General features: G+C 46.0%; 9 protein-coding genes across 9 annotated transcripts; 6 read left to right on the forward strand and 3 right to left on the reverse strand.

Annotated features, from left to right (window-relative positions):
- Positions 1-334: 334 nt before the first annotated feature.
- On the forward strand, positions 335-2,572 carry TRUGW13939_01415 (uncharacterized protein; the record flags this gene model as incomplete). The annotated part of the gene is made up of 5 exons (XM_035484615.1): positions 335-381; positions 451-522; positions 602-1,413; positions 1,474-2,144; positions 2,222-2,572. The coding sequence occupies 5 exons, from the start codon at positions 335-337 to the stop codon at positions 2,570-2,572; spliced, it is 1,953 nt and encodes a 650-aa protein (XP_035340508.1).
- A 3,593-nt stretch (positions 2,573-6,165) lies between these two features.
- Positions 6,166-8,470, forward strand: TRUGW13939_01416 (uncharacterized protein; the record flags this gene model as incomplete). Its single annotated transcript, XM_035484616.1, has 8 exons — positions 6,166-6,472; positions 6,529-6,739; positions 6,807-6,991; positions 7,051-7,460; positions 7,518-7,703; positions 7,769-7,909; positions 7,966-8,096; positions 8,158-8,470. 8 exons carry the CDS (start codon positions 6,166-6,168, stop codon positions 8,468-8,470), a joined length of 1,884 nt encoding a protein of 627 aa, XP_035340509.1.
- Positions 8,471-11,204: 2,734 nt separating this feature from the next.
- Positions 11,205-14,743, forward strand: TRUGW13939_01417 (uncharacterized protein; the record flags this gene model as incomplete). The annotated part of the gene is made up of 6 exons (XM_035484617.1): positions 11,205-11,336; positions 11,389-11,619; positions 12,830-12,976; positions 13,045-13,273; positions 13,327-13,358; positions 13,415-14,743. The coding sequence occupies 6 exons, from the start codon at positions 11,205-11,207 to the stop codon at positions 14,741-14,743; spliced, it is 2,100 nt and encodes a 699-aa protein (XP_035340510.1).
- Positions 14,744-15,568: 825 nt separating this feature from the next.
- Positions 15,569-16,333, forward strand: TRUGW13939_01418 (uncharacterized protein; the record flags this gene model as incomplete). Its single annotated transcript, XM_035484618.1, has 1 exon — positions 15,569-16,333. One exon carries the CDS (start codon positions 15,569-15,571, stop codon positions 16,331-16,333), a length of 765 nt encoding a protein of 254 aa, XP_035340511.1.
- A 190-nt stretch (positions 16,334-16,523) lies between these two features.
- Positions 16,524-18,522, reverse strand: TRUGW13939_01419 (uncharacterized protein; the record flags this gene model as incomplete). Its single annotated transcript, XM_035484619.1, has 8 exons — positions 16,524-16,550; positions 16,602-16,679; positions 16,731-16,825; positions 16,873-17,181; positions 17,243-17,392; positions 17,481-17,915; positions 17,972-18,049; positions 18,105-18,522. 8 exons carry the CDS (start codon positions 18,520-18,522, stop codon positions 16,524-16,526), a joined length of 1,590 nt encoding a protein of 529 aa, XP_035340512.1.
- Positions 18,523-19,208: 686 nt separating this feature from the next.
- On the forward strand, positions 19,209-21,639 carry TRUGW13939_01420 (uncharacterized protein; the record flags this gene model as incomplete). Its single annotated transcript, XM_035484620.1, has 3 exons — positions 19,209-19,296; positions 19,363-19,417; positions 19,470-21,639. 3 exons carry the CDS (start codon positions 19,209-19,211, stop codon positions 21,637-21,639), a joined length of 2,313 nt encoding a protein of 770 aa, XP_035340513.1.
- A 157-nt stretch (positions 21,640-21,796) lies between these two features.
- On the reverse strand, positions 21,797-23,170 carry TRUGW13939_01421 (uncharacterized protein; the record flags this gene model as incomplete). The annotated part of the gene is made up of 1 exon (XM_035484621.1): positions 21,797-23,170. One exon carries the CDS (start codon positions 23,168-23,170, stop codon positions 21,797-21,799), a length of 1,374 nt encoding a protein of 457 aa, XP_035340514.1.
- Positions 23,171-23,903: 733 nt separating this feature from the next.
- TRUGW13939_01422 (uncharacterized protein) lies at positions 23,904-24,532 on the forward strand (the record flags this gene model as incomplete). The annotated part of the gene is made up of 2 exons (XM_035484622.1): positions 23,904-24,137; positions 24,200-24,532. The coding sequence occupies 2 exons, from the start codon at positions 23,904-23,906 to the stop codon at positions 24,530-24,532; spliced, it is 567 nt and encodes a 188-aa protein (XP_035340515.1).
- A 442-nt stretch (positions 24,533-24,974) lies between these two features.
- On the reverse strand, positions 24,975-26,903 carry TRUGW13939_01423 (uncharacterized protein; the record flags this gene model as incomplete). The annotated part of the gene is made up of 3 exons (XM_035484623.1): positions 24,975-26,046; positions 26,109-26,400; positions 26,468-26,903. 3 exons carry the CDS (start codon positions 26,901-26,903, stop codon positions 24,975-24,977), a joined length of 1,800 nt encoding a protein of 599 aa, XP_035340516.1.
- Positions 26,904-26,997: the final 94 nt, after the last annotated feature.

Below are 26,997 nucleotides of genomic sequence, written 5' to 3' on the forward strand. Positions count from 1 at the left end.
GCTGATTAGCCTGGACGCCACCAAAGGCTCTCTATAGTAAGTAGTCAATAAGTCTATACTCGTCCGCAGGCCAGCCCCGCCAATGAGTATTGGTTCTAGAAGCGAGCTGAATGGCACCAAACGGGGCCAATTTGCGCTAGCCCTTGCAACCCTCCGGCAAAAACACTCCAAAGCTTGACCACATGTGGATCCTGGGGATGTGCGGCCACCCCGGGGTCGAATCCGGAGAAAAAGCAGTGGTCGCCCCTTTAAAACCAAGCCGACTCGCTCTGGCTTTGCAATTTTCTTCTTCTTCTCACCCTTCTTCACCTTCTGCTAGCCCGTCAGTTACAAGATGGCGCAATCTAAAGTCGACGCGAGCCCGGTTGAGTCCGTTGGCGCGTATGAGCTTCCCTCCCACCTCTGTCCCACCTCTGGATTGGACTACTGATGCTGACCCAATCTGCTTAGGAATGTGCCCGACGAGACCGAAAAGGGCTATGAGGTGCAGCACGTCAACCTCAACGCAAACGTTACGGCACAGTGAGTGTAGTCCTGGATTTAGCCGCGTCTCACTACGTCCCAACAGAGAAAGCCGTGTGTGTTGCTGACAGAGATACAGAATCGAAAACCCTCTCGCCCACATTCCCCGTTCTGTGCTCTTGTCCAATGTCGACAAATTTGCCGTGGAAAAGAACTTGACCGAGTACACCCATCTGCTGAAGAAGGGTGCCTTGGTGGCTCAAGACCCTGCTAGCTACGAGGCCATTTCCGGGGAGTTCGCCTTGACTGATACCGAACTCAACGTTCTGCGCCGAGAGGTCACGCACAAATGGAGTCACCCTGGAATGCTGTACTTTACCATCATCCTTTGTTCAATTGGTGCCGCTGTCCAGGGCTGGGATCAAACAGGCTCAAACGGTGCAAACCTGAGCTTTCCTGAAGTCTTTGGTATCGGCGGAGACAGCAACCGCGACCAGCTCCTAGTTGGCCTAGTCAATTCGGCGCCGTACCTTGGGACGGCATTTATCGGCTGTTGGGTCTCCGATCCACTGAACAACTATATTGGTCGTCGTGGTACCATCTTCATCTCCGCCATCTTCTGTCTCCTCCCTGTCATCGGTTCCGCCTTCACCCAGACATGGGGACAGCTTTTTGCTTGCCGTATTCTCCTGGGAATTGGCATGGGCGCCAAAGCCTCGACAATCCCCATTTTTGCCGCCGAAAACTCTCCAGCCACCATTCGAGGTGCTTTAGTCATGTCGTGGCAGCTGTGGACAGCCTTTGGCATTTTTCTCGGCTATACCGCTAACTTGGTCGTTGCTCACGTCGGCACGATTGCATGGAGGCTGCAGCTTGGCTCCGCTATGATCCCGGCTATTCCGCTGCTTTTTGGTGTTTACTTCTGCCCCGAGTCCCCACGTTGGTTGATGAGTATGTCGTCTTGCTGCATCTGAACATGTCCTTTTATTGATACTGACCCGAACTTTACAGAGAAGAACAAATACCCTCAAGCGATGCAGTCTCTCCTCCGGCTTCGGTTCGAACCTATCCAGGCTGCGCGAGATCTGTACTCCATCCACAGTCAGCTCGAACTGGAATCCGAGATTATTGGAAATAACAACTACTTTTCCAGATTCAGCCAACTATTCACCATTCCTCGTGTTCGACGTGCCACTCTTGCCTCGTTCACGGTGATGATTGCCCAGCAGATGTGCGGAATCAACATCATCGCATTTTACTCCTCGACCATCTTCGCCAACTCGGGCTTTAACCCGTTCCAGGCCCTGTGGGCTTCGTGGGGCTTTGGTTTGATCAACTTTCTGTTTGCCTTCCCTGCCATTTGGACAATCGATACCTATGGACGACGGACCTTACTTCTCTTTACTTTCCCTAACATGGCCTGGTCCCTCTTGACTGCCGGGCTCTGTTCATTGATTAGCGAAAAGCTGACAGCCCATCTGGCGCTGGTGGCAATGTTCGTTTACATCTTCGCTATCTTCTACTCACCCGGAGAAGGCCCAGTTCCATTTGCATACTCGGCTGAAGTATTCCCCTTGTCGCACCGTGAGATTGGAATGGGTTGGGCGGTCGCCACTTGTCTCTTCTGGGCTGCTGTCCTCTCTATCTTCCTTCCTCTGATGCTGAACACTATGCAGACTGTTGTAAGTTTCTCGCCCGCTCATTGAAGAGTGCAAATGAATTCCTACGAGATATACTAATATTTACTTCTCCTACAAAGGGTGTGTTCGGGTTCTATGCTGGTACGAACGTGGTTGCTTTGGTCATGATCTTCTTCTGGGTTCCCGAGACCAAACAACGCACTCTGGAGGAGCTTGATTACATTTTCGCCGTTCCTACTCGCACCCACATGCGGTACCAAATGACCCAGGCGCTGCCTTATTTCATTAACCGCTGGATTTTCCGTCGCCGCGATGCTGTTCTCGAGCCACTTTATCATTTGGATAAGGTCCAAGCACGCGACGATTTGGACACTGACGAGGTTCTCGCGAATAAGAACCTTGACCTTTCGGTAGGAAATGAGATTAGCACCGTCACTGGTGAGGTGGTTGATGATAAGAGGGTTGAGTAAACCTGTCTGAATTAGCATGTGGTGATTTATGGACGTTGGCTTTAAGCCGATGCCTGATTTTGTTATGGAGATCGTTCGTGTCTTTGGTGGGTAATGCTAGCACTTGTAGTAGTACAATGTGTTTGTCCGTTGGAATCAGCTTCTATAGTCGCTATCCTTTTAGCTCTAGAGTGTCTGTGATAGACTTAATCTTTAAATTCAACACATTTTGATCTTCAATGTTCAATGTTGAGTCGAGTTCGTATATATTTCAAATATCTCGACCTATTGTGCCAAGCCAGGCTGTCAATAACATGTCCTTGGGTAACATTTAAAATAGACGACATAGTACAATATCAGTTCAAGCCATGAACTATAAACAGCGTCTAGTGCTACTAATGTTTACTCTGCTACAGATGCTGCTTGCGAGACCACCGAGTTTACGACCTTTTAGCTCATGTAAGCATGGATCAAAATCCCAAACACAATTTTCGTAAACACCATACATAGATTGTTGAAAGTAAGTTATAGAACCATTTCTCTTTGTTCAAGTGTTCTTTGTCCGACTTTTTTTTTTTCGCATTTTACTCCACTGGGTCGCTTGGAAAACAATGCGCCCTACTCTACTTCTTGATATAAAGATTAATCCTATCTAGAGCTCCTTTTTTTCCTTACCGCCCTCAAGTGCTGTAAACAATATTCGCCTTTTTTTGACGTTATATTTATTACCTCTGGTGGATCTGCCCATGTTATACCGGCCAATCTTCATCAGAGGTACGGCAGTACGGCGAGGATAGGACCAAATGTGCTCGGCCTTGTCGACCCAGAGCTCATCAAAACCGTATATAATATTAGTAATCCTTGGAAAAGGTCGGTGGATTATCCCTATTTTTTTTTTAAAAAAAAAAAAAAAAGAATAGAGGATGAGGTTACTGAAAGTTCCCAATAGAGTCGCATGTATCAGTTGGAAGACTCAATAACCCCAGGTGGAAAAGGATTGCCCAATCTCTTTTCCTCGTCTAATGAAAAAAGGCACGGCATTGTTTTGAAACCAATTGGCCCCTATTTCTCAGCTGGTGGTATTAACAGTCTAGATAGCCATCTAGCCAATCCAATCGATATATTGATCAGTGAATTGAAGGAATTTGTCAACACGGGCCGTCACTGTGATATCGCAGACTATTTCCTACGTTGTAGGTGGGAAATCTTGAATTCTATAGGGTTAATCCCCCCCCCTCCTAAATAATGTACAGTTTTGCGGGACGCCATGTTTAATGTCACATTTGGTACTTTTCTTGGGTTTCTCCAGGACACTTTCAAGAACGCAGGAAAGTTACTTGCAGACGCAGATCGGGACTTTGATTATTTTTCGATGGTTAGTACACCATGATAGATGATATAAACGTCGTCTGATTCGAACCTTCGTTACGCTACTAGTGTTCACAGCCCCCAGAGCTTCATTACCTTTTAGAGGTTAAGCCCATAAACATAAAACTCCGCTCACCCCAACGGGAGGGGGGGTACTAAAGCTCAGCTTTGATTATTACCAAGGGCGGAAGCTACAAAAGCCACACCTGTCGGATAAAAAGAGAGACTTTTCGGACAATCACCATGAAGCGCAGAGAACAAGGCCGGGCTTGATTGATGACAGACAGATGGTGAGCGATTTGCTAACCAACACCGTTGTTGGATGCCACCCCACAGCCTAAACGTTGACAGCTATCGTCTACTATGTTTTGAGGGTCCCTGGGGTGTCCCTGGGTGTATTCCTGACTAAGTCGGGAACTTGACGAGTCTCAAGTCAATCCCCTTCCAGTTAGTTGGGAAGCTGCCAAGAAACTACAGTATATGGAAGCCGTCGTCCGAGAAACGATCCGAATACATCCTGAATTTGCCCTAACTCTAGAGCGAGCCGTGCCAGATGAAGGGTTTCACTTACCCGACGGAGGTTACGTGGCGGGGGAAACTATAGTTGGGATGAATCCATGGGTTATCAATCAATCGTAGCAGCTATTTGATCCGCAATGCGACAAATTTACACCAGAACGCTGGCTTCCAGATTCCGGAGAATCAGCAAAGAATCTTGAAAGACGTCGGAAGAAGATGCTGAACAGTGTTCTGTCGTTTGGTGCAGGGCCGCGTACGTGCATCGGGCAGCACCTCGCTGTAATGGAGGTTTCAAAAACTGCGGCGAGTTTTTTCATGGAATTTGATGTACGTCTGTTTCTCTGCTACATTATTACGTATTTACTGCATACTTATGGAATATCTATTGCGCTAGGTAGGGCTTGCATGCCCGGATCAAGAGTGGAAAGTAAAGAATTCGTGGACGCTCCGGACTGGGGGTGTGCCCATCGTTGTGCGCCAAAGGAGACGGTGCTCAGGGGATTGACTGTATATCACGATTCGTCATTTCGACTGGAAGGATCAATGTTGAGCCTTTGATTAGCTTTTTCAGTGATTTTTTAAGTCTTCATCGATGGGCTCTTGAAGCGTAGAGGGAATGATACATACCCATCTCTATAGTGGCTACTCAATGCGTCGACAGCAAAAAGAAACACGACAGAAATTAATATTCCCCGTCTTGATCACTAATAATATTTTCCCCTGTGGAGGGAACAAATTATTGTACGAAGTAACGGAATAGGATAGGCGCCCCCCTAAGCCCTCTGCCAATCGGCGGCTGCCGGCAGTCTCTCGAAGTAACACAGTCACAAAAAGTTTGATAAATCCGGCGTTCGACCGCTGGATTCAGAATTTATCGGCTTCGGATTATTTTTAGCTGGCCGTGGCGCACGAAGAATGCTGGTACAGGGGAACTTTGTTCGCCTAACTAAGCTTAACCAAAATACGCCCCTTACTTTCAACAGCGGCATTAGGCCACAAGGCCGCACCGTAGATACTAACCAAGTACTTTCTAATTACAGATACTACCGGAAAAGGCCGAAAGGATTCACTCGAATCTCGGCATTCTGGGCAGGATCTGTGGAGTCATTGCAAAATTATCGCACTTGGCTGCTCGGAGCATAAATTCTATTGGTTGCTAGGTTCGCAAATGTTGGTGGTTTGCGCGTCTATCCACAGGAAACCCTTGACACCGCCATTCGATCTTTTCGCGACAAGCAAGAAGACGAGATACGTAGATACCCCTTGCGTTGTATTAGTAGATCTGGGGTCTCTAAACCCACCCCTTGTGTCCGCCATGTGCACGGAGTATTCACGGTACATTTACCCGCATGCTCTTCTGGAGTCTGGCTATGCCGATCACCATGGGCCTGTGTCCCTCGAAGCAGTCGACAGCTAGTAACTAGCCCATGCCTAGCTAACTACTGGGCCGTTTGATGTAACCATACGTGTCCCCACAGTCCCGAGAAGGAAATTGATGAGCAATTCCCGACTCACGCCATATGATATGCTTCTCCAGAGCCATGCCGAATGCGGGGATACTGATGCGGGGGAGGTAACGAGCTGCAAGCCATGTGCACAGCTCAGGGTCCTCGTCTCGACGTATCCATTGATAAATTGTAAATTATAAATTGCGGGGACCGCCGCCTTCGACTGGGCAGAGTTGGTCCTTGTTTTCTCTCAGCTTTAGCATCTTGCAGGCCTTCGCCATGAAATTGAACGCGAACATTTTATTGCTGCTGGCAACGCGCGCCGTTGCTAGCAACGCTGGCTCTGGGAATTCCAGCTATGCCGTCCAGAAGCCTCCACTGACGACGAAGTGGACCTATACTGCTGGCACTAATCCGTGGCCAGAGTATCCTCGGCCGCAGCTCGAGCGCTCCGAATGGAAAAACTTGAATGGAATTTGGAGGTATGAGAGTGCCTCTGATTTGGCTGCTGCCAACAACCCGCCCTTCAACTCGACTCTGTCACACGAGGTCTTGGTGCCGTCCTGTCTCGAGAGTGCCTTATCTGGTATGTTCAAAACAACACGCTCTTGGTGATGGCGCGCTATTAACACAAGGCCATAGGAATCCAAGGGAACAACACCCTTTACTCCTGGTTCTCCACATCTTTTACTGTGCCGTCCGAGTGGGACGACAACGTTCTACTCAACTTCGGAGCAATTGACTACGAGGCCACGGTATTCGTTAACGGCCACAATGCTAGTTTTCACCGTGGCGGCTATTTTCAATTCACTGTGGATGTGACTAAGTATCTCACCAGTGGGGAAAACGAACTGTGAGTGTCACTCGAATAATTGAACCATTAAAAAAAAGCTTTCGCTAAAAGGTGCTTTCATCGTCAGCCTCGTGTTTGTTCACGATCCGACCGACAGTGGCGACTACGTGATTCCCATTGGGAAGCAGACACTAAATCCTTCTCACATTTTTTACACCCCCTGCAGCGGTATTTGGCAAAGTGTTTGGATTGAGTCGGCTCCGGCCAACCATGTGGTGCAGCTCGATCTAGCTGCTGATATGCACGGTGTTGGTATGGCGAGCAAATCCAAGGTCTCACATAGGACGGCTACTGACTTTTACATTTTGTAGTAAATACCACAGTTTACACGTCACAGAAGAATGCAGAGAAGGTTGAGGTGGCTATCATTGATGCCAAGTCTGGCAAGTCTGTAGCCTCTCACCAAGGTCTCTCCAATGAGCCATTCCACTTTACAGTGTCATCACCCAAACTCTGGTCCCCAGACTCGCCAACTCTATACAATGTTACCGTCACCTTCGGAAAAGATAAGATCCAAAGCTATACGGGATTCCGGACAGTTTCCAAGGGAACCGTCGACGGCGTGGTTCGACCTCTCCTGAACGGGGAATTTATCTTCTGGTTTGGCACACTTGATCAAGGATATTGGCCGGATGGTCTCTATACCCCCCCGAATCGCGAGGCAATGGTGTACGATATTCAAACGTTGAAGAAGCTGGGCTTCAACATGCTTCGGAAGCACGTATGTCTCCCGAATCTTTTGTTGGTACACAGAAAATCTAGCTAACGACCGCGATAGATCAAAGTGGAAACGGCACTGTTTTACCGAGCATGTGATGAGCTTGGTTTGATGGTCATCCAGGATATGCCAGCCCTTCGGCCCCTGCAGTCCATTCTTCCCAACGATGCGCAACAACAAGAATTCGTGCGCCAACTTGAGGTTCTTGTAAACCAACTCAAGAGCTACCCAAGTATTGTAACATGGGTAAGTGAATCAACATATCAATTCACTATGATCGATATTGTTACTAATGAACCATCTTAATCTAGGTTATCTACAATGAGGGTTGGGGCCAGTTGATCGAGGGGTACCCTGAATTTGCCTTGACCGATCTAGTCAAGCAGCTTGACCCAACACGACTCGTTGATTCCACCACTGGTTGGTATGACCACGGAGCTGGAGATTTCAGCGTAAGTACTCGTTAAGATGATAACACTTGAGACATCTACTAACCCCAACACTTTAGGATAACCACCATTACGCCAACCCCCAATGTGGTACGCCATTTTACTCGATTAGCTCGAGTCCTTTTGACCCTAAGCGGATTGGATTCCAGGGTGAATTTGGGGGGATCGGAAACAATGTCTCCCTTGAGCAGTGAGTTTAGCATGAAATGAATGGAAGTGCGCGACCTTGCTTACTGACTGCTCTCAATCAGTCTTTGGAACAACCAGGCGGCCATTAATTCAATCAACCAGACCTACGAAATCGACGAGACAATAGACAGTTGGAATTATCGAAGCCACTACCTTCTTTCCGAATTGAAAGACCAAATCGAGCTATTTTCATGCAGTGGTGGCGTGTGGACTCAAACAACAGACGTTGAAGGAGAGGTCAATGGTCTCTTAACCTATGACCGTAGAGTGCTGAGAACAGATGAGAAGCAGTGGAAAGCTGATATTCAAGCACTGTACGATGCTGCTACTGCCAGGCAAAACTCTACGGTGTCAGCTCGGAGTCTCGGTATCTGATGATTATCGTGAATTTTGGAGACCAACACAGGGCCTGTACAAAACGTGACGGTTTATTCAACTCGTCAAATAAACAAATATTACTAAATAACGCAAGTACTGTAATTGGAACCCAACATTGAAGTTTTATGAATTTCGCAATGCCACTTTTTTGAAACATTGAAACGTTAGTGGATGTGCTTTTCCATGTTTCTATTGTTATTACTGACTGATTTATTTTATACCTCAGTGTTTCAGATGATATGAATAATATTCCCGATTTTATTAATCTTAGAATTTAGTATTCTTGTTTTCCTAGATACGGCCACCATTGCAAAAGAGTATGTGAATATCAACATCTAGTGTCTCATTTATTCGGGATTTTATGACTTCGCTAGTGTGGGTTATTTCAAGCATAGCCTACCAAAAATCCCAGGTAACATGACACGTCATGCTGCTAGGTTACTCAAACATTTCGAGAGTAGCCAGCTACATGTAGAGTAGATCATACTGTCCGGGCCACAGGTAGTCTTCCGATTGCCTTTGTAATAGTTGATGATGCCATCCTGTTGTCCACCAGCGGCTGCCCATCCGGCATGGCCGCCTTTAATAGCGCCGACAGCGTTTTGTGCAGCTTTAGCAACTGAGCGAGCGGGCGCGCCTCCGGCACCGCCAACAGGAACAAAAACTGCTTCTCCTCAAGGAACTAAAGACATAACCATAAAATAGTGCTCGAATAGCATCAAGAAAACCTAGACAAACCTTTATAGTCCGACCACTGCAACACCAGCATCCTCGGTCTTACTGAAATGCAGAACGGGAATTGGGAGAGGGAGGGACATAGTTCGATATCGCTGAATTTGGTGTGCTGGAATTTTAGAAAAGACTTTTGGCTTGGGATTTTTCTAGCTCTTGAGGTATGCAGAACGAAATGTTCGAAGAGACAGACCTTTTATAATTATTCTTAAGGCCGCTCGTCTCTAATTTCCTGTTATGAAAACCCCCGATGAAAAACACGCAAATGTAGTGCATAACAGAAACAAATATAGGCCTAAATGATTGATAGAGAGGTGAATGCGTGCTTTACTTTCGATTTCAGCTACTTGATATGAAGCCTGGGTAGATGCTTGTCAAGAGCTCAGGGGCAGGGGTAGCCAATACCTCGGTCTGACCGAGGACTGCAGCCTCTACGTCTCTACCAATTTTCCTTGTCAATTTAGCAGAAGACATTCTTAATTTACTGTGGCGAACCGAAAGGAACGTGCAATTTCGATGGGAATACTATCTATTTCAGTTGAGAAGTGTTCCGGTTTGGTCCTTCTAAAACAAACACCCAAACAAAATAGTCGAACCAAATATACTAGGGGATAATATACATCGACATTATATCATTAAATTTCCTGATGTCGTCACAAACTTTTCCCATTAAGGAAAGCTTACCTATTTTTTTGTATGTAAGCTCCAAGGCGTGCTTACACAATGTGAGATAAAACTGTCTTACCTATAATTAGCATTATTTTACGAGACATACCGATCCCTGCAAAATACACGCCATTTGATTTGTTTTTACTCCACAGATGGGCGAGGTGGCGATTTGCCCTATGTTCGTGAGTGAAGTGAGACCTATCGACAAGGCGCATGGTGGCCAAGCCGCGCGAGCTGTATTTTCTTCATTTGCATTGCTACCATTATTACTATTCGCTGCTTGTTTCTCTGGGAGAGTGTAAATCATCCGTTTTATTCATTGCCATTGGCTCGCCCACATTCCAAACCTGGTCCGGATGCTCGGCTGCATAATAATACCCACACACAGGCGCCAACTCGATTCGTCCACGTAGGGCATAGGGTAAGACACTATTTTTACATTTTCTTTACTGGAGCAGGTTTCACTCCAGCGACTGCGGCCGTAGATCTTGTCTTTTCTTTTTCCCATATAGTGGCTCGAGCACCACATCGCTTTCCGAAATTATGACCGGAACATTAAAGGGACAAAGACGATGCGATGGTGCTCCATAGCCAAGGGAATTCTGTTTAGCGTCTAGGATACTTCGACTGGATTTGAGAGATCGAAGAAGAAAAAATAGGAGCTAGCTCTCGTAATCCACAACGGTTCTTCTTTCTTTTTTTGTGTTTTTAGGCCGGATTGTTATTAATTGCGGTGGGCAACATATTATTGATCCCCTAGTAATTTAAATTCAATAGCCCCTCGCTTGGCATCTCATTTGTCCCAATCCCTCCGAGGCTGCATAGTCAGTGATTTCCTTTTGTAGAAATCTTGCAGCAATGTAGAAGAACAAGAAGAAAATAAACAAACGCAAACACCAAAAAATTATAGAACCCCAGCGCCACCCAGGGACCAATTTTGTGATCTACACGTGGAGAAGAGACGATGTCTCAGCCTTAGCTCGTTGATCTTCGCGGCGTCCACGTCATTGGGATTCACGGCGCAGCATCATTGTCTTTGATCCGCAGCTAGACGGGAGAAAAAGCCACTCTCGATCGGAAAGATGATCGGTGAATAATGCGGAGTCGTTGGGCGGGGATTGCCGTGACTCGTTGGGTTCTGCGCAGTTGTTAAATTTTGCTGTCATTGTGCTTCTGAGTCAGGTCCACTGCCTGGCTGGACTATTAAAGTCTCCTTGATTCCAACTCAGACTGATACACAACGCACACTGTCCGACATACAGATTCAACTTAATTCCAAAGCTTACAGGATCGATCCTCTTTTGCTCTCGTTCGTTCCAAATTTTTCAATATGATGAAATCCGTATTCGCCCTCGGCCTTTTCGCCACCACGGCCCTAGCTCAGTCTGCCAAAATTGGTCTTCCCCAAAAGGGCGCCCAGTTAACAGCAGGGTCAAACGAAACCGTTCAAGTCCAGCGCCCAGTAAGTCTCCCACAGTGCTGCTTCGGGTGTTTCCAGTTCTCACTAGTGTTAGGATACGTTGACCGGCTCGAACGAAATCGCGGTTGTGATCGGCATCTCGCCGTGCAAAGATGGAAAATGCACTTCCCCAAGTGACAGCCTGGGTACTGTTTTGTACCAGGGAGGATTTGACCCAGAGTTCCATAACGGTGTCCAACCTCCGTATCAGAACTTTACTGTCGAGATTCCTGATGAGATTTCTGGCCTCGCCGTGCTCGGCGTCTCGCACTTTTCGCTTGTCGGGGTAAATCCACTTGCCTTTCTTTCGATTTGTGATAAAGAGTGCTAACTAGTTGTTCGTTTTATATAGGCCAGTACCTATCCCTTGATAGAGTTCCTCAACCAGACAGTTACTGTCGTATGATCCTTGTCTCGACACACGCACGACTTATGACACTCCAATATTCCCTATACTATCCCAAACAGCAGTTTAATTTGGCTCTCAAGCTGATACGCCTTGGTTTATTCCTTTCCCCGAACCCGGCGCTGCAAAACTAAGCATAGCTAGGATGGTTTTTTTTTTTTTCAAGCAATTTTGTTTTCTTGTTTTTTGTATCCATTATCGTGGAGTTTTCACTCATCGCAGAATAGATTTTAATATAATACCAATCATTGCCCAAGGCTCAAGCTTCAAATGCCATATCAACATGGACATCACAAATAAGATCACCTTCCGTCTAAAACAATGTAGACCTAGTGAAGAATCTCGCCTTTCTATAATGCCCAAGTTGTCTACTAAAGAAAAAGTGTGGTACATCTATTGCCAGCAGTTTAATTATCCATGTGCATAACCCCAACCCTAAACAATACTTCGTGTCCAAATCAGCCACGCCAGAGCATCATTTTGAAAATCGAGCCCAAAAATTCCCTCCTCTCTCTGAAAACCATACAAAGCACAGGGTAATGACTTCCAAATGAGACAGTGTAGCTATCGCCCCACTGGCCAACAGGGTTATTTTATTGGCGGGGGTTCAAATAAAGACTAAGAGGCTGGTCTACTTAATCGGATGGTCGGAGGGTCGGAGAAAGCTTTCTGTTATCTCCGACGCCCGTTTATAGCAGCAGGAAAATCCTCAGCCCTGGTGATTGCACAGAGAAGTGCCAGTAAATGCACCATCCGAATGTCGTTATCACAGGGCCATAATGTATCGTCCGAGCCGGCGCAACCTGTTCCGCCCCTCAGTCAGCGAAGAGACAAGCCGCAGCTGTCGTGCACTCGTTGCAGGAAAGCGAAGTAGGCTTCCCTTTGTTTATTGAGTCTAGTCCCTGATTACCTGCTCAGATTGAAATGCGACCGTGGCTTGCCGTGCGACTCTTGCGCACGCCGCGGTCTTTCATTGTCGTGTGCATACCAACCCTCTGCCCATTTGCAGAGCGGAAAAAGGGTCATACAGCCTTCGCTTGCGATGCACGAAAGAGTCGCCAAGCTAGAGAAACTAGTATTGTCATTAAAGCACCAGCATGGGTCTTCTGCACGATACCTGCCGCAAGATTCCGTTGCAGGCGTTTCGCAGTTGTCCCAGAGTTTCGGAAGAATTAGTCTGGAAAACACCGGGACAACTTATGTTGAAGGATCACACTGGACAGCTATCCTTGATAATGTAAAGATCTTTCCAGTTCATGTGCTGTCGGCTTATTGCCTCTAACCTACCTCGTTTGCGATGAACAGATTGCTGAGCTAAAGGATTACTTTGACGATAGCGACGTCCCCGTGACTGTTGACACCGTGGACAGTGATAGCCTGGGAATGGAGCCAAGTTTTCAAGGTAGTGGACCAGCACTGATTCTAGGGCATTTCCAGCCTATTGATAGGCCGAGTATAATAGCAACTATTCCACCACGCCCAACAGCAGACATACTGGTGGCCAAATACTTTAATTCGAAAAATATCAACTCGCGTCAGTTATCTCGTATGACTACATAACAGCCCTTTAACTCACCAATAATACAGTCTTAATTCACGGCCCAACCTTTCTAGAAGAGGTCGGATATAGCAACTTTGTTTTATAGTATGAATGTTCGCTAATGAATGATTCTAGTACCATCGATTTTGGGAATATCCACAAAAGACATCTACCATGTGGATCGGTCTTTTATTTGCCGTGATGTGCTTGGGGGCCTCAACCGAGAAGTTAGAAAGGTCACTGTCAGGCCCAAGTACATCTGATATTCTTGACATGAAGCTGTCAGACAGTATCCAGACTTACCGCGTTCGAACTGCCCAGTGCCTTTCTTTGGCTGACTATACCAAATGCGTGCCGTATACAGTGGAGACTCTCTTACACTACTTGTCTATAGAATATTTAAATGCTGCCGATAGCCAAACTGGTACATGGATTTTGATGGGCATCATCGTGCACATGGCGGTTCGAATGGGCTATCATCGCGACGGATCCCAATCTCCACGGCTTTCTCCATTTCAATCTGAGATGCGACGCCGAGCCTGGGCCGTTATCTTCCAAATTGATTCGGCTGCTGCAGGGCAGTATGGTCTTCCCCGAATGATTAACGACTCTCAAGCAGATACAAGGGAGCCTAGAGACGTCAACGACGACGCACTCGATCGTGATATGTCTGAATTACCCCCGCCTAGGACCGGTTTCGAGCCTAGTAGCATTCAATTTCTGGTGATGAAAAATAGGCTGGTATCAACCTTTAACATGATCATAGACCTCATTGGGTCGCCGATGAAGGTGGCTTCATACGACGAAATCTTGAAACTGGACAAGATACTCGAAGAGCAATTTCAAACGATGCCGGTACCCCTGCGCATGCGGCCGATGAGCAGATCCCTGACAGATACCCCTGAAGTGGTTGTGAATAGGATATTCCTAGCTTTATCCTACTACAAGTCTCGCTGTATTCTGCATCGAGGGTATATGTTAGCAGCACAATCAAACGACCGCTATCTATACTCCCGGAAATCATGCATTGAATCTGCATTGGAAATTCTCCATATCCAGCTCAGTTTACACGAAGAATCCCAGGAGGGAAGGCGTCTTTATCATGAAAAGTGGAAATATTACTCCTTGATAAAACATATCTGGCTCCTAGCGACCACGATTTTATGTGCCGACCTAGACAATAGCCATCGAGAAACCCCAATCCGAGCTCAATACGAAGGAAACATGCCAGAGAAAATAGTTCAAGCTCTGAGACAGTCTTATTTTATCTGGATTGAATTGAGTGATATGTCACGGGACGCACAAAAGGCTGCTCAAATGCTGCGAGTTGTCCTGAAAAGGGCACCAGAGCCACAGCTACAAACAGGAAATTCACCGTCAGGAGGTGTGTCTGGAGCAAGTAACGATTCCGCCTTTTTCTCGATAGGTTGGTATACACCTTTCTCTCGTCCACGAAAATTCTAACTCTCCTCAGACCCTAAGTCACTGACGTGCAATCAACCTTCATTCGTAAATTCTTCCATAGTCGGATCCGATTTAAGTCGTGACCCGTCTCTTTCACTACCACTCCTCTGTGGTGACACATTGAATCAGATGCAGGTTGGTACTCTTGGAATTTATCATTCATTTTGCTAATGGTCAGTCCAGGGCCTATGGGACTTCGGTGACTGGACCGGCCAATCTACTATGGACGACATTATAAGGCAGTATAAAGACTAGTCTGAGTTGGATCTGTCATAAAACACTTGTTTCGACATCGGAATTAACCGCTGAATGCATTCCAGCGTTTTGAACGTGAATATAAATAGTCTTGGTCGCACCGAATGGGATTCGATCATACCAGCTATCGATTGGGCGTTATATGTAAAGATATCAAAATATACACATTATAGAAATACCAGACAAAATATGATAATATGTACATCTATATGACGCAATGTTGTTTGTGTCAACTGCACTCATGCATGCGTTATAGTACCAGAAATTTAGATCTCGTGGTGATTACATCAATTTATCAATGGATCAATGATGCCTGGTAGCAACGAGCGTGTGGAAGATAAAACGGCGGAAGTCTTTGAAGCCGATCACAGGTTTATCGAGTCAAAACTGGCTATTTTGTTAGTACGGTTGTCGGGAGATAATTGCTTCTAAAGTCCGAGATCGAACTAGAGAGTCCATTTCACATATGAATAGTGACGGAGGGTCGGAGTTTAAAAGAAATATAAAATGACCATGACATCAATGCTTTTCTTATCCTTATTCTGCTTGATGAATACAAACCGTTACAAAATGCCTTCTATCTCAGGTCATTCACTCCTCGTCATCGGCGGCTCCTCAGGAATAGGGTTTGGGGTCGCACAACTTGCCTTACAACAGGGTCTCAGCGTGGCGATTGCTTCATCGAATAAATCTCGTGTCGATAATGCTGTCAAAAGATTGAAAGATGCTTCCCAACCCGAACCGATCAAGGTTGCGGGATACACGGTTGACTTGAGCAATTCAGACGTGGAATCCCAGTTGGAAAGGCTTCTTATCGATGCGAAAAAAGGATTTTATGACCAGCCGCTCGATCACATAGTATTTACCGCCGGCGACTCACTTCAGCATCGCGAAACAAGCGATATCGACTTGGAATTTATCCAGCGAAGCGGGATGGTACGATTCGTGGCACCATTACTTCTCGGGAAACTTACCTCTCGGTTTCTCAAGAACCACTGGACCTCTTCCATAACCTTGACGGGGGGCAAAGTCGCTGATAGACCGATGCCGCAATATACAGTGCTCACATCATACGCGGCTGGAGTTGAGGGTATGACGCGGAATCTCGCACTTGATCTGAAACCTATCCGGGTCAACCTTGTCAGCCCTGGAGCAGTAAAGACGGAAATTTGGGGACCTGCTCCCGCCTCAATAGAGGACACTCTTAGTAAAAAGATTGCTTTGGGGAAGGTAGGGAGTGTGGAAGAGGCAGCAGAAGCATATATTTATCTGATGAAGGACACGAATTCAACAGGAAGCATCATTCCTACAAATGGAGGAGAGCTTTTGCTATAGCATACAATGCAGTAATTAATTGAAATAGCACCGACGCCACTCGACACATAGAGAAGAAAATTTTCAAGTATCAATATTGATATTGTGGGGTTATTGCATGTATTTGGCTGACAGACATGAGACAAGGATGTTTGTTTTCCCGTGTATATTATATACATTTATTCGCTTGATAGAGGCTAATAACATGTTTTCAATGTTCTAACTGTTTCGATAATTGCTAAATAAACGGTTAGTAGATAAACGTCACGTTTAAAAAAGGGTTACTCACGCTGGCAAATTTTGATTTAGCACGGATGCGAGTGCCAAAGAACAGCAGAACCCAGGGGACCAAGGTCAGAGCAGCGCCCTAAGCCAGGTCAGCATTGAAACTGAAAGTAGGTGTTTTGTAGCAACTTACAATACCGCCCAGTAGACTCGAGGCGCCAGGATATCCAAGATTTTTGAACATAATTTGTGTCACCAGTGGAAACACGCCACCGAGCATGTTACGACCTATGCAGCGTCAGTACATGAGACGCCGGGGAGAGAAGTCATCTTACAAAATGATTGTGCCGCAATAGCTGAACTGGCATAACGATGATATGTATCGGCTAAGTAGTTGAAGACTGCTAGATAGATGGATAAAATACCAATTGTGGCACAGCCAACGGCAAGTGTTGGGACAATCCACGGTGTCGATGAATAAGAAGTCCATCCAAACCAGAAAAGGCCGGCTGGCATCAGGGTGGATATCACACAAGCAAAATGGAGTCGAGTTTCGGGTGTCCTCACACGGGTGCCAAATCGGAAAGCAAGTATATCTTGACAAATGCTCAAAACGGTTCCAAGGATAGCTCCCACACATATAGCTGGAAAAACACTCAGCACGATTTTTTTTGTTGTTTGCTTGTTTAAGCAGTAGATACGTACCAGCGAATACCGCTCCTGTTTCCTCAGTGTCAAAGTGGTGGTTGGTGCTAAAGATGAGTGTGATAGAACCAAATTGAAGGTATAATATGGCCCAACTGAAAGCGGCCCAAAGTGAAAAGAAAAAGACCACAGGCTCTGTCAGGAGCATATCTATGGCAGTGTTAGTGGCAAAACCCGTACTTGTGGACCAAATGAGTTATTTGTATCCGCCAACGACCGAACGAGATTGAGAACTTACGAAATGGGCGATAAACCGATATACTTATCATCATTGCCAAAGAATCACGCTCTTCATCGCTTTTTACTCTCCATCGAATACGTTTGATAATTCTACTCTCACCCTTTTCGTCCATTGACATGATCACCCCAAAATACCCAGTTTTCTCCCGCTCCTCGTAGTATTTGTTTAATGCTCGTGCTTTCCTGCTGAGAAGCACACTCCCTCTGGTCTCCTCGAAAAAGAGATAGATTATGACGGTAAAGATGCCGGCTGCAATAGCGTGTGAATAATAGATCCAGCGCCAAGATATGCGAGTCTGAATAATGCTGGAGATGAGCGGACTCAAACCGGTCCCGAATAGAGCCGACCCAGCAAACAGGGACATGGGTGTGTTGCGATCATCAGCGTGATAAATATCACTGATAACGCCGCCAACCATGGTTGAAAAAGTTGCTAGGGCGGTATATTAGCCAATGCTGATTCGTTCATACTGGGGCATTTCGACATACATGAAGCAATGCCCTCGAACACCCTGGCGACGAGAAGTCCGGCAAATGACCCAGTCCCTCCGCAGCCGACCAAGCTTGCTATGAGTATTTCTATTAGAGTCAACATTCAGACCAGAGATAACAGGACACTAACCAACAAACAAAATGCCACTGGCAATGAATATAGGCCTCCTTCCATTGATCTCGGAAAATGGAGCGAGGACCATCGGTGCCGCGGCAAACCCAATACAGAAAAGGGTAATATTGAGCTGGTAGACAACATTACTAATGCCCCATTTCTCTGTCAGCTCAGCAGCAGCAGGTCCCATCTCACCCGCCGCATAGCCCGCAAGAGCTGTAACGGAGCAGGCAGTGGCAGTCATCATGGATTTCCTCGATTTTGCCCAGGCGAAAGGTGAAGTGTATTTTTTGAGATCAGGACATTCTGGCTGTGGTCCTGGATTCAATATGGAGGGGGCTGCGATATCTGAAGGTATTGGTAAAGGAGTGTCCATCTCTAGATAGAGATACTCGATGCTTTGAGCATCGCTACTGTCGGTTTCTAGGCTCATCGTGAACCTGCAGATTGGGGCGCCTCCGATAAAATCTGTCTTCTGCAGCAGATAACCACGTGTAAAATTTTGATATCCTTTTTTACAACGTCTTGTTATCTTTTATCGTCTCGAGTGTAACATGTTGAAAATCGTTGTATTTGAAGATTTTAGGCCGCATTTCCTTTTTTTTTTTTTTTTTTTTTTTTTTTTGGCGTTTCGGAGATGCCGAGATGCAAACCTGATTGAGTAGAATTATTGGAGAAAGGATTCGTTATCTCCTCAGCGCATTATTATTAATCGCAGCATATGCGACTTTATCGACAGAAGAATTGAGTGCTTCTCCAATTTGGAGGTGGGGTCGCCAAGGGAACCCCAATTCGGGGATCTCCACGTCGCATCGTGAGTCTCACAGAAGTTTTAGTCAATAATAATAATAACAGAGATAATAATAATAATAATTCTTAACTAATTATTATTTACTCTTAAACATTTTTCTGCAGTTTTTACTCACAATCCAAAAAGGGAAGGCGGTCAGTACTTTCTGCTGTGAAAACCGGGCCTTTCCGTTTCCGGAGTCTCCGGCCTCTTCTTCTTCTTACCTAAAGCGAAAAGGTGATGGCTAGACTTGTTACAGAAGGCCATGCGTGATGCTTCGGTAGTAATAAAATAGTAAACACTATCAGGCCCTACTATCAGATCACGATATGCCCAAGGTGGCTAGGACATACCAGTGCCAACGTTGTTCCAGATCGTTTGCCAGATTAGAACATTTGCAGCGTCATGATCGATCACGTTAGTCCATTATCCCTCTGTCAGACAATGGCATCGCATAGACCAATCTTGCTTAATGTTCATTAGATACCAAGGAGAAGCCTTTTGCTTGCCAACGCTGTGAGAAGTCTTTTACCCGAAAGTGAGTGATGGTTAGTTTTTAGCTGCATCCGGGTATTGATCTATCTCTGTAGAGACCTATTGGCGCGTCATGAGCGGCTGGCACATGCAACCTCACTTATAGAGGAATCACCCGCATTATTGTCTCCAAATTCGACATTTCAGGCCCTGAATACGCCTTCCTCCACGATCTCTAAGGACCATGCTCTCCCTATCACCCCTGCTTTCGCAGGGCAGAGTCCCAGTCGTCTTTCTCCGTCTTCGATTCATCCTAGAGAAGATCATTTGATGTCCTATCAGGGGTCGGTATCCAACCCTGACCATGCCCCGTTAGAGAACTTCAGTCCTCATTTTCGAATGCCCGATTTGACCCCATATGACGGAAATGATTTTTCTTCCTTCTTGGATAGTGTCTCACTTCCAAGCAATCCGTACTCACCAACGTACCAGCCTTTGCCCCTTTTCCCAGCAATCAACTTGCACTCTCTAGTCCCAAATCACACAGCAGACAGAACGGCATTATCCGAAACCATACCTCCCTCTACTGGCAACACAATTCTACCTCGGTTGGGTTCAAATTTGCCCTCACTTCAGCCGGATCGGCTCAACCCTCCCCATTGGGGTCCGCCTAAAGGCTGCATTACTGTCACAACTGACTGCCGTGACCGATTGGTTTCTTCCTTGAATCACTATGGAAACGTCCTCGACAATCCAAAGCTACCGTCTCGCCATGCTTTATCGCGATGTTTAACGGGGTATTTCACTGGCTTTCATGACTATTACCCTTTTCTTCACCCGCCGACTATGAATATCGACGAGATCTCGGCCGAGTCATTGCTCGCCATGGCCTCTCTCGGATCTCGTTATTACCACGAAGTTGAAATGAGCATGAATTTGTATGAAATCTCCAAAGCTATGACGATGGAGCGCATACGACGGTATTCCAACTCGGCAGGCCACAGGATGCGAGCCTCCTTGAAAGAAAACCCTCCTCACGTTGAGGAAGGGTCGCGGTTTATTGCTAACAATAATGACGATTATGAAGTTTTGCTGGATATGATCCAATCGCTTACGTTTCTCATCGCAGTGAGTGGGTGGTCGGAACATACTCCTCCATATTTTGAAGCGTTGTCAATGCGAAGTTCCATCGAGGCACTGCTGAGGATGGGTGGTTTAAACACTTTACCTCGGGTAGAAGACTCTTCGTGGAGGAGCTGTACAAAGCGGGAAATTGCAAAGCGAACAAAACTTATCGTATTTTGCTTTCTTAACCTCCACACTATTGTCTATGATCTCCCACCTGTCATTCTAGCTGAAGAGATCACAATGGAGCTCCCTTGCACTGAAACGGAATGGCAAGCCACTGGACAGGCATCCTGGCTCGAGGCAAGAAAGCAGAGTCAAGGAGAGCCGAAGCTCACTGATGCCCTTGGTTTTCTTTTTAACGGCGATACAGACGCACGCCCCAAAGGTGTGAATGTGAATAGCTTTTCGACGCTCGGTGGGTATGTCTTGATCCACGCAATCATCCAGCATCTTTGGTTGGTACGGAAGTCATCTCGACTATCATATCCGCAAACTGACGGCGTAATATCACCTGATATTGCTAACTTAGAACGCGTCCTGGAACGGTGGTGCCAGTGTTGGGAACACAATCAGGAATCTTCCATGAACCCCTTTAGCCCACACGGCCCTGTATCTTTCACGTCAATGTCGCTCTTGCGACTAGCCTATATTCGAATAAACATGGCTACTGGTTCTATCCGGCGTCTTGATACATGGGATCCACATCAGATTGCATTATCATTGAGGAATAGTCTACCTGCCCAGCGAAGTGACCGGCTCACTCGAGCGGCACTTCATTGTGCTCATGCATTGAGCATTCCGGTAAAACTTGGCATAAGCTATGTTGCACATACGCACGTTGCACTATGGTCTAACCAATACGCACTATGTTCTTTGGAGAGTGCAGTTCTTCTCGCTAAATGGCTCGAGGTAGTCACAACACCTGGGTTGTATCCTGTAGTAACAGAGCATGAGCACAAAATCCTCGACTTTGTCATAGAAATGGTCCAAGAAACCCAACATGGAGCGAGCAGGAACTGGTTGCTAGAAAATAACATGCGGCTTTGTGCGATTGTCACTAGGCTGTGGTCACGACTGTTTGGAGGTGACAATATTTGGGAAATGCCAGATTTGATCGGGCAATCACTAAGTGAATACGCGGATCTCCTGGAAGCTTGATGATGATGCTCTTATTGGGTAATTATAATTTTTGAGCTATGTACGATAGACCTAGCAACAGCCGTTGGGAGAAACTTACATTTCGCTTTGACTTCTTACAAATGCAGTTGCATGTAGGTGAATATATCAATGATTGTTCTCCCAAAATTCTACCATTTCATCCAATATATAGGCCAAAGTTGGCGAACCCCTTGTCATCTTTCAACCGCTCCATGTCATCCTCTCGTAAGCATATGCCGATCACAATCTCACCGTCTGGCTTCTTCGGTAGGAAATAGACTAGCCCTTCTCTCGCCCCAACGATGAACTGTGGTCTTCTAACCGCTGTTGGCTTTCCAAATCCAAAGTCAAGATCGTAGAATTTCTCTTTGGCCCATGAACTAAGTCTAACATCCAATTCAGGGACACTACCAGAAACAAAACTTGGCTTCTGTGCATTCTCAGCAGTGCTGATTTGCGTTGCCAAAATGCGGGTCTTGTACTTTAACGATTCTAGGTCAAGCGCAGAGCGAAGGTCGTTTGCCAGGATACCCAAAGGCTCATCCATGACGGCGTTCATCGCATAGGTGTGGATTGTTGCGTTTGTCACTAGTCCTGGATATGAAGAAGGAATAGAAAGGTGGTGTCGGACATCAACATTGCGAAAAAGTGTTGACTTGAGTACATTTGGCGCCGTAAAACGCGGAAGACGTGCTCGGGTCATTGCTTTCCAGACAAAAACACTTAGCACATCGTCTGTGGAGACGAAACCATTTCCTGGTACAGTTTCAGTCGCACTCGACTTTAGACAGGCTAGAGATGTGCTAGAGAAGACGAAATATGCCCATACGATTGGCGATTCTTTATCTTCTTTTTGAATAGGCTGGTTCTGACTATTGTTATCGACGACTTGGGGCTCCGAAACAGGCTCTGGCGTGTAGAAATCAAGTAATGGAATGACACTCCTTCGACTCATGTTCCCAATACGTACTTCAGCAGCGGTAAACTGCTCCCCACGGCTGGCCTTGGTGAGAAGCTGCATCACCTGCCCCTGGCCCGCCATGTCCATCGAACCATGCTGGCCATTGATTGTCAATAGGAGCCCCCCGGAAATGAAATTTGCCTGAACAATAAACACCGGTAGGTCCAAGTCTGTTATAGCTGAGGATACAAGAGTATTGTACGGTGCTATGTCTGACTCTTTCAACATGCTGAATGGAAATTGGGCTTTTTGGAGTGTGTCCCAGTCCGGCAGTGAGACGTCGTGTTTGCAATCCTTGACAACTATGTCAGGGCAACTCTCAAGAGGCCGTATCTGGAAACAGTCATTTTCCTTGATGACCCTTCCTGCTGTCCATGGAAAAGTAGATGACAGTACTCTAATGCCTTTTCTTAGGATATTGATGGTTTTTTGCTCCGTGACCGGGCCGCTACCGGGAAGTGCAAAGCAGAGTGTGATTTGCGTATACAACCTATTAATGCGCGGTTGCTGACCTAGAATGTCTAAAGGGAAACAATCCGACTTTTGTGAGCATTTTTGTAGGGTTTCCATGTTTGGGCACGATATAATATTCTGGGCGAGCCAGTGATGTAAGTTCTGCGATTATGTCGTTCCCCATTCCCGGTAGCGGATCGTCAGATCACGTTAATACCCTAGAAAGGTATCCCAGGGCCAATCGCATCGCGTCGTCGATGCTGCTGGAAATATATTTTTCCTACTAGATTATTGCGTAAAGACGCCTGCCCTAGTTGACCTTTATGCTTGATCTGGCAGAATCGACGCGTGAATTTCGAAGAAATAAACGGGCCGTTGTATGCCAGAATAGTTTAAACATTTAGAATTTGCTCTTAAAAAGGGTTAGAATGGCATTGTATAATATATGAAGGTAGTGGACCAGTATTCGCACACAAATATACAGCCCTAAGAAGGAGGGAAAAAAGGATCTCTCGTGGCGAGTGCACCGTTTCTTGATGGATTGAGTGAGTTCCACCTCAAAATTATGTTCTGGAATGTGTAGATGCGCGTGAACAACTAATGGGATCAAATAGGTCTTGTTGCGTCATTACTTAACTCCCTGTGCGCACCCCGAAAGCGGCGGAAAATTGCCACAAATATTATTTGGATGTCAAATTTGCCGCGTACAGCTAGCTCATCATGACATATCTCAAGGACAAAGTGATTCTGGCTTTACAACAGTTCAACCCCAGATCTTTCTGTTGCGCACATAGACTAAATGCTCAACTAGCTTTAGTATTTCTATTTAAAAGAATCCAGGGCTTTCACCATGACGCAACGAATCAGCGACGTGATAAAACAAGATCACAAGGAAATAATAGCATGCTACCATCGCATTGTGGACGCAAATTACCACGATGAAATAATCCGATTTCAGAACCTTTTCATCTGGGAGCTAGCACGGAATGTCGCTGCAGAAGAACTTGTCGTTTATCCAGCTATTGAAAAGGCTGTCCGTGGAGGGCTTATGGTAGCTGAAAAAGATCGCCAGGCGCACCAACGCGTAAGATGATCCCTTTTGAGCGAATACAACGTGTATTATTAACTCTTGTGTATTTAATTTAGATTAAAGCGCAGCTCAAGACATTTCAACACACGCAGCCATCTAACCCGCAGTTTATTCCCATAATCAAAGCCTTAATGGTAGATGTGTCTCGGTATATCGATGACGAAGAAACCAACGATCTCATGAAACTAGAGGAGTCATTGAGCGAAAAGGACAGCAATGCTCTTGCCAATTCTTTCGTGAGAACCAAGGCCTTTGTTCCGTCACGATCTCACCCAATAACTCCAAGCAAACCGCCACTGGAGACGGCTTTTTGCTTGGTGACTGCGCCCATTGACCAGGTGGCTGATATGTTCCGAAAATGCCCTCATAGAGACCAAGCTGTTAAGTGAATGGAGGGCTTGCTCCCGTATATTATAAATTTAATGGCATCCCTAGTTTTTTTTATAGTGGTTGATAGTATCCGTTTGATTATAATGTGGAATACTTCAAAGGATCAATTAATAACTTAGCATGAAAAGTTTTAACTACTCTCGATCACCAGTTACATGGAACTATAACAGGCAGTGCTCACATAAATGTTAGTTTGTATGAACAAAACATAGTTTACTTCTTTGGTATCGCTTGTATAGTTATTCTTTGAAGCTTCAATACTATCGGTCGATAGTAGATTCGATTTATTAATACATATCAATACCTTCCCTCTAGCTTGGGAATTGGAAGTATCTATACGTAATACCCATCTCCATTTTTTAACATACAATGTATACTTTTCAAAATGCTAGACTTTAACGAAGAGAACACGATCCTCCCTTCAATGTTGTCAACAATCCCTTAGTCAAGGGTTACCTTGACTTCACCTTCTTGTACCAACTTCCAGCCTAGCTCTCGAAGGATTTGTTTCTGAATCTTTCCGCTTCCAGTTTGGGGGAGCGAGGTAGGAAGCAAAGCATGCGATCCGCAGACGAAGAAATATCTCGGAGCCTTGTGGCGGCCCAATGTCTCCCGCATCCAGTTTCGGAGATCTTCGGCACGTAGTGTATCGCTGGTAGTGGCATCTTTTGGAATTTCTAGAAACGCACCGACAACCTCTCCATAGTGTTGATCGGGTATACCAACCACAGCAACACGAGAGATGGCGGGATGAGTAACCAGCCTCTCCTCAATCTCCAGGGGATAAATATTCTCGCCACCACGGATGATGATGTCTTTGAAACGACCAGTGATTGTACAATATCCATCCGCACTAAAAACTGCTTCATCTCCTGTCCGGAGCCAAACTCGGCCGTCCTCATCTTTAAGAAGTGTGTCTGACGTCTTTTGTGGGTTTTTCCAATATCCGCTATGTACTTGATAGCCACTCATGCAAAGTTCACCACGCTCCCCAACTGGAAGAGTGTGACCGGTCTTAGGATTAATAATCTTGGAGCTAGCATGTGGCATAACCTTTCCGACAGTTGTAAGTCGGCGATCAATGGTATCATAAGTGAAGGCATTGAAGCATGTCGGTGATGCTTCGGTCAGCCCATAGCTACTAGTGAATTCTGACATGTTCAATTCATTGACTAAGCGCTGCATCAGAGTGTATGGGACTGGAGAACCAGCAATAATTCCGGTTCGTACTTGAGAACAGTCAAAATCCTTTGGTCGGGGTAAGCTAAGGATGGACTCAAACATGGTTGGGACACCATGCACTGCTGTGCATCTTTCGCTGGAAATAGCCTGTAGAACAGCAGCAGGTTCAAACGTCTCACTAGGATAGACAATCTTTGCACCATGAGTAATACACGCGAGCAAACCGAGAACGAGACCAAAACAGTGAAATAGTGGTGGTGGGCAACAGAGGATGTCTGACGAAGTCAGGTCCATGCGATCGCCGATAAATCGGGAGTTATTAACGAGATTACTAGAGAGAACCTGGGTCAGCAATTCCTACTAAAACGAATTGTTGATATTTAGCTGACTTACTGGTGTGTCAACATCGATGCCTTTGGATTTCCCGTAGAGCCACTTGTGAACTGTAAATTACAGACATCATACGGGCTTATTACATTTGCATGTCGATAAGCAGCTTTTCTGGGTATGGCCTCTCCCTCGCAGATGATGTCATGATATGTTTTAAATGACTTGTACTGACCACGGATGATGACAACGTCGAGGTCCGGAAAAACATGTTGTCGATCTCGAGAGTCGAGGTGATCAATCGCATCCTCTAGTGAATGGCGGCCAATGGTAGGGGATATAAAGAGAAGCTTGCAAGCTGTGGCAAAGATCAGAATTGATAATAATATATTGCTTAGAGGGACTGCCTGTATTGCCAAACCTACATGTGTGCTCCAAGGCGTACAGAAGCTCTGCTTTTGTATAGGTATTATTGATGACTACCAGAATAGCACCGACTGCAGCGGCTGCAAAGAAAAGAGAAGCGTATTGTTCACAATTACCCGCCATAATTCCTATACGATCGCCATGCTGCACGCCCCGGGCAATTAGACCGCGAGACAGCCTTTCGCTTTCCTCTTGGAGTTGTCCATACGTCCACCGGATACTTGTCCAAGGCACAACGAGGCATTCGGAATCGCGATACCGTAGGCACTGAAGTTCGAGCAGTTCGCTCAAAGTCAGCTCCCACAAAGGAGAGGTTGTAGGGCCGTGAACAATCGACAGTCTCTCAACCTCACGATGGGGAGCTTCCGGGGCGATGTGGTTTTGTGTTTGCTGAAGCCGCGTAAGGGCGATATCCGACTGAGCGCCCACCACCATGATGAAATAAAAGCTGGATGCTATTATACGGGTTTTAAAGTGAGCGAGAAAATACCAGTCTTCTCAAAATCTTTATGTTCAATTGGCTTGGTGC

The sequence above is a fragment of the Talaromyces rugulosus genome, chromosome I (assembly GCF_013368755.1).
Source record: "Talaromyces rugulosus chromosome I, complete sequence".
NCBI lineage: Eukaryota > Fungi > Ascomycota > Eurotiomycetes > Eurotiales > Trichocomaceae > Talaromyces > Talaromyces rugulosus.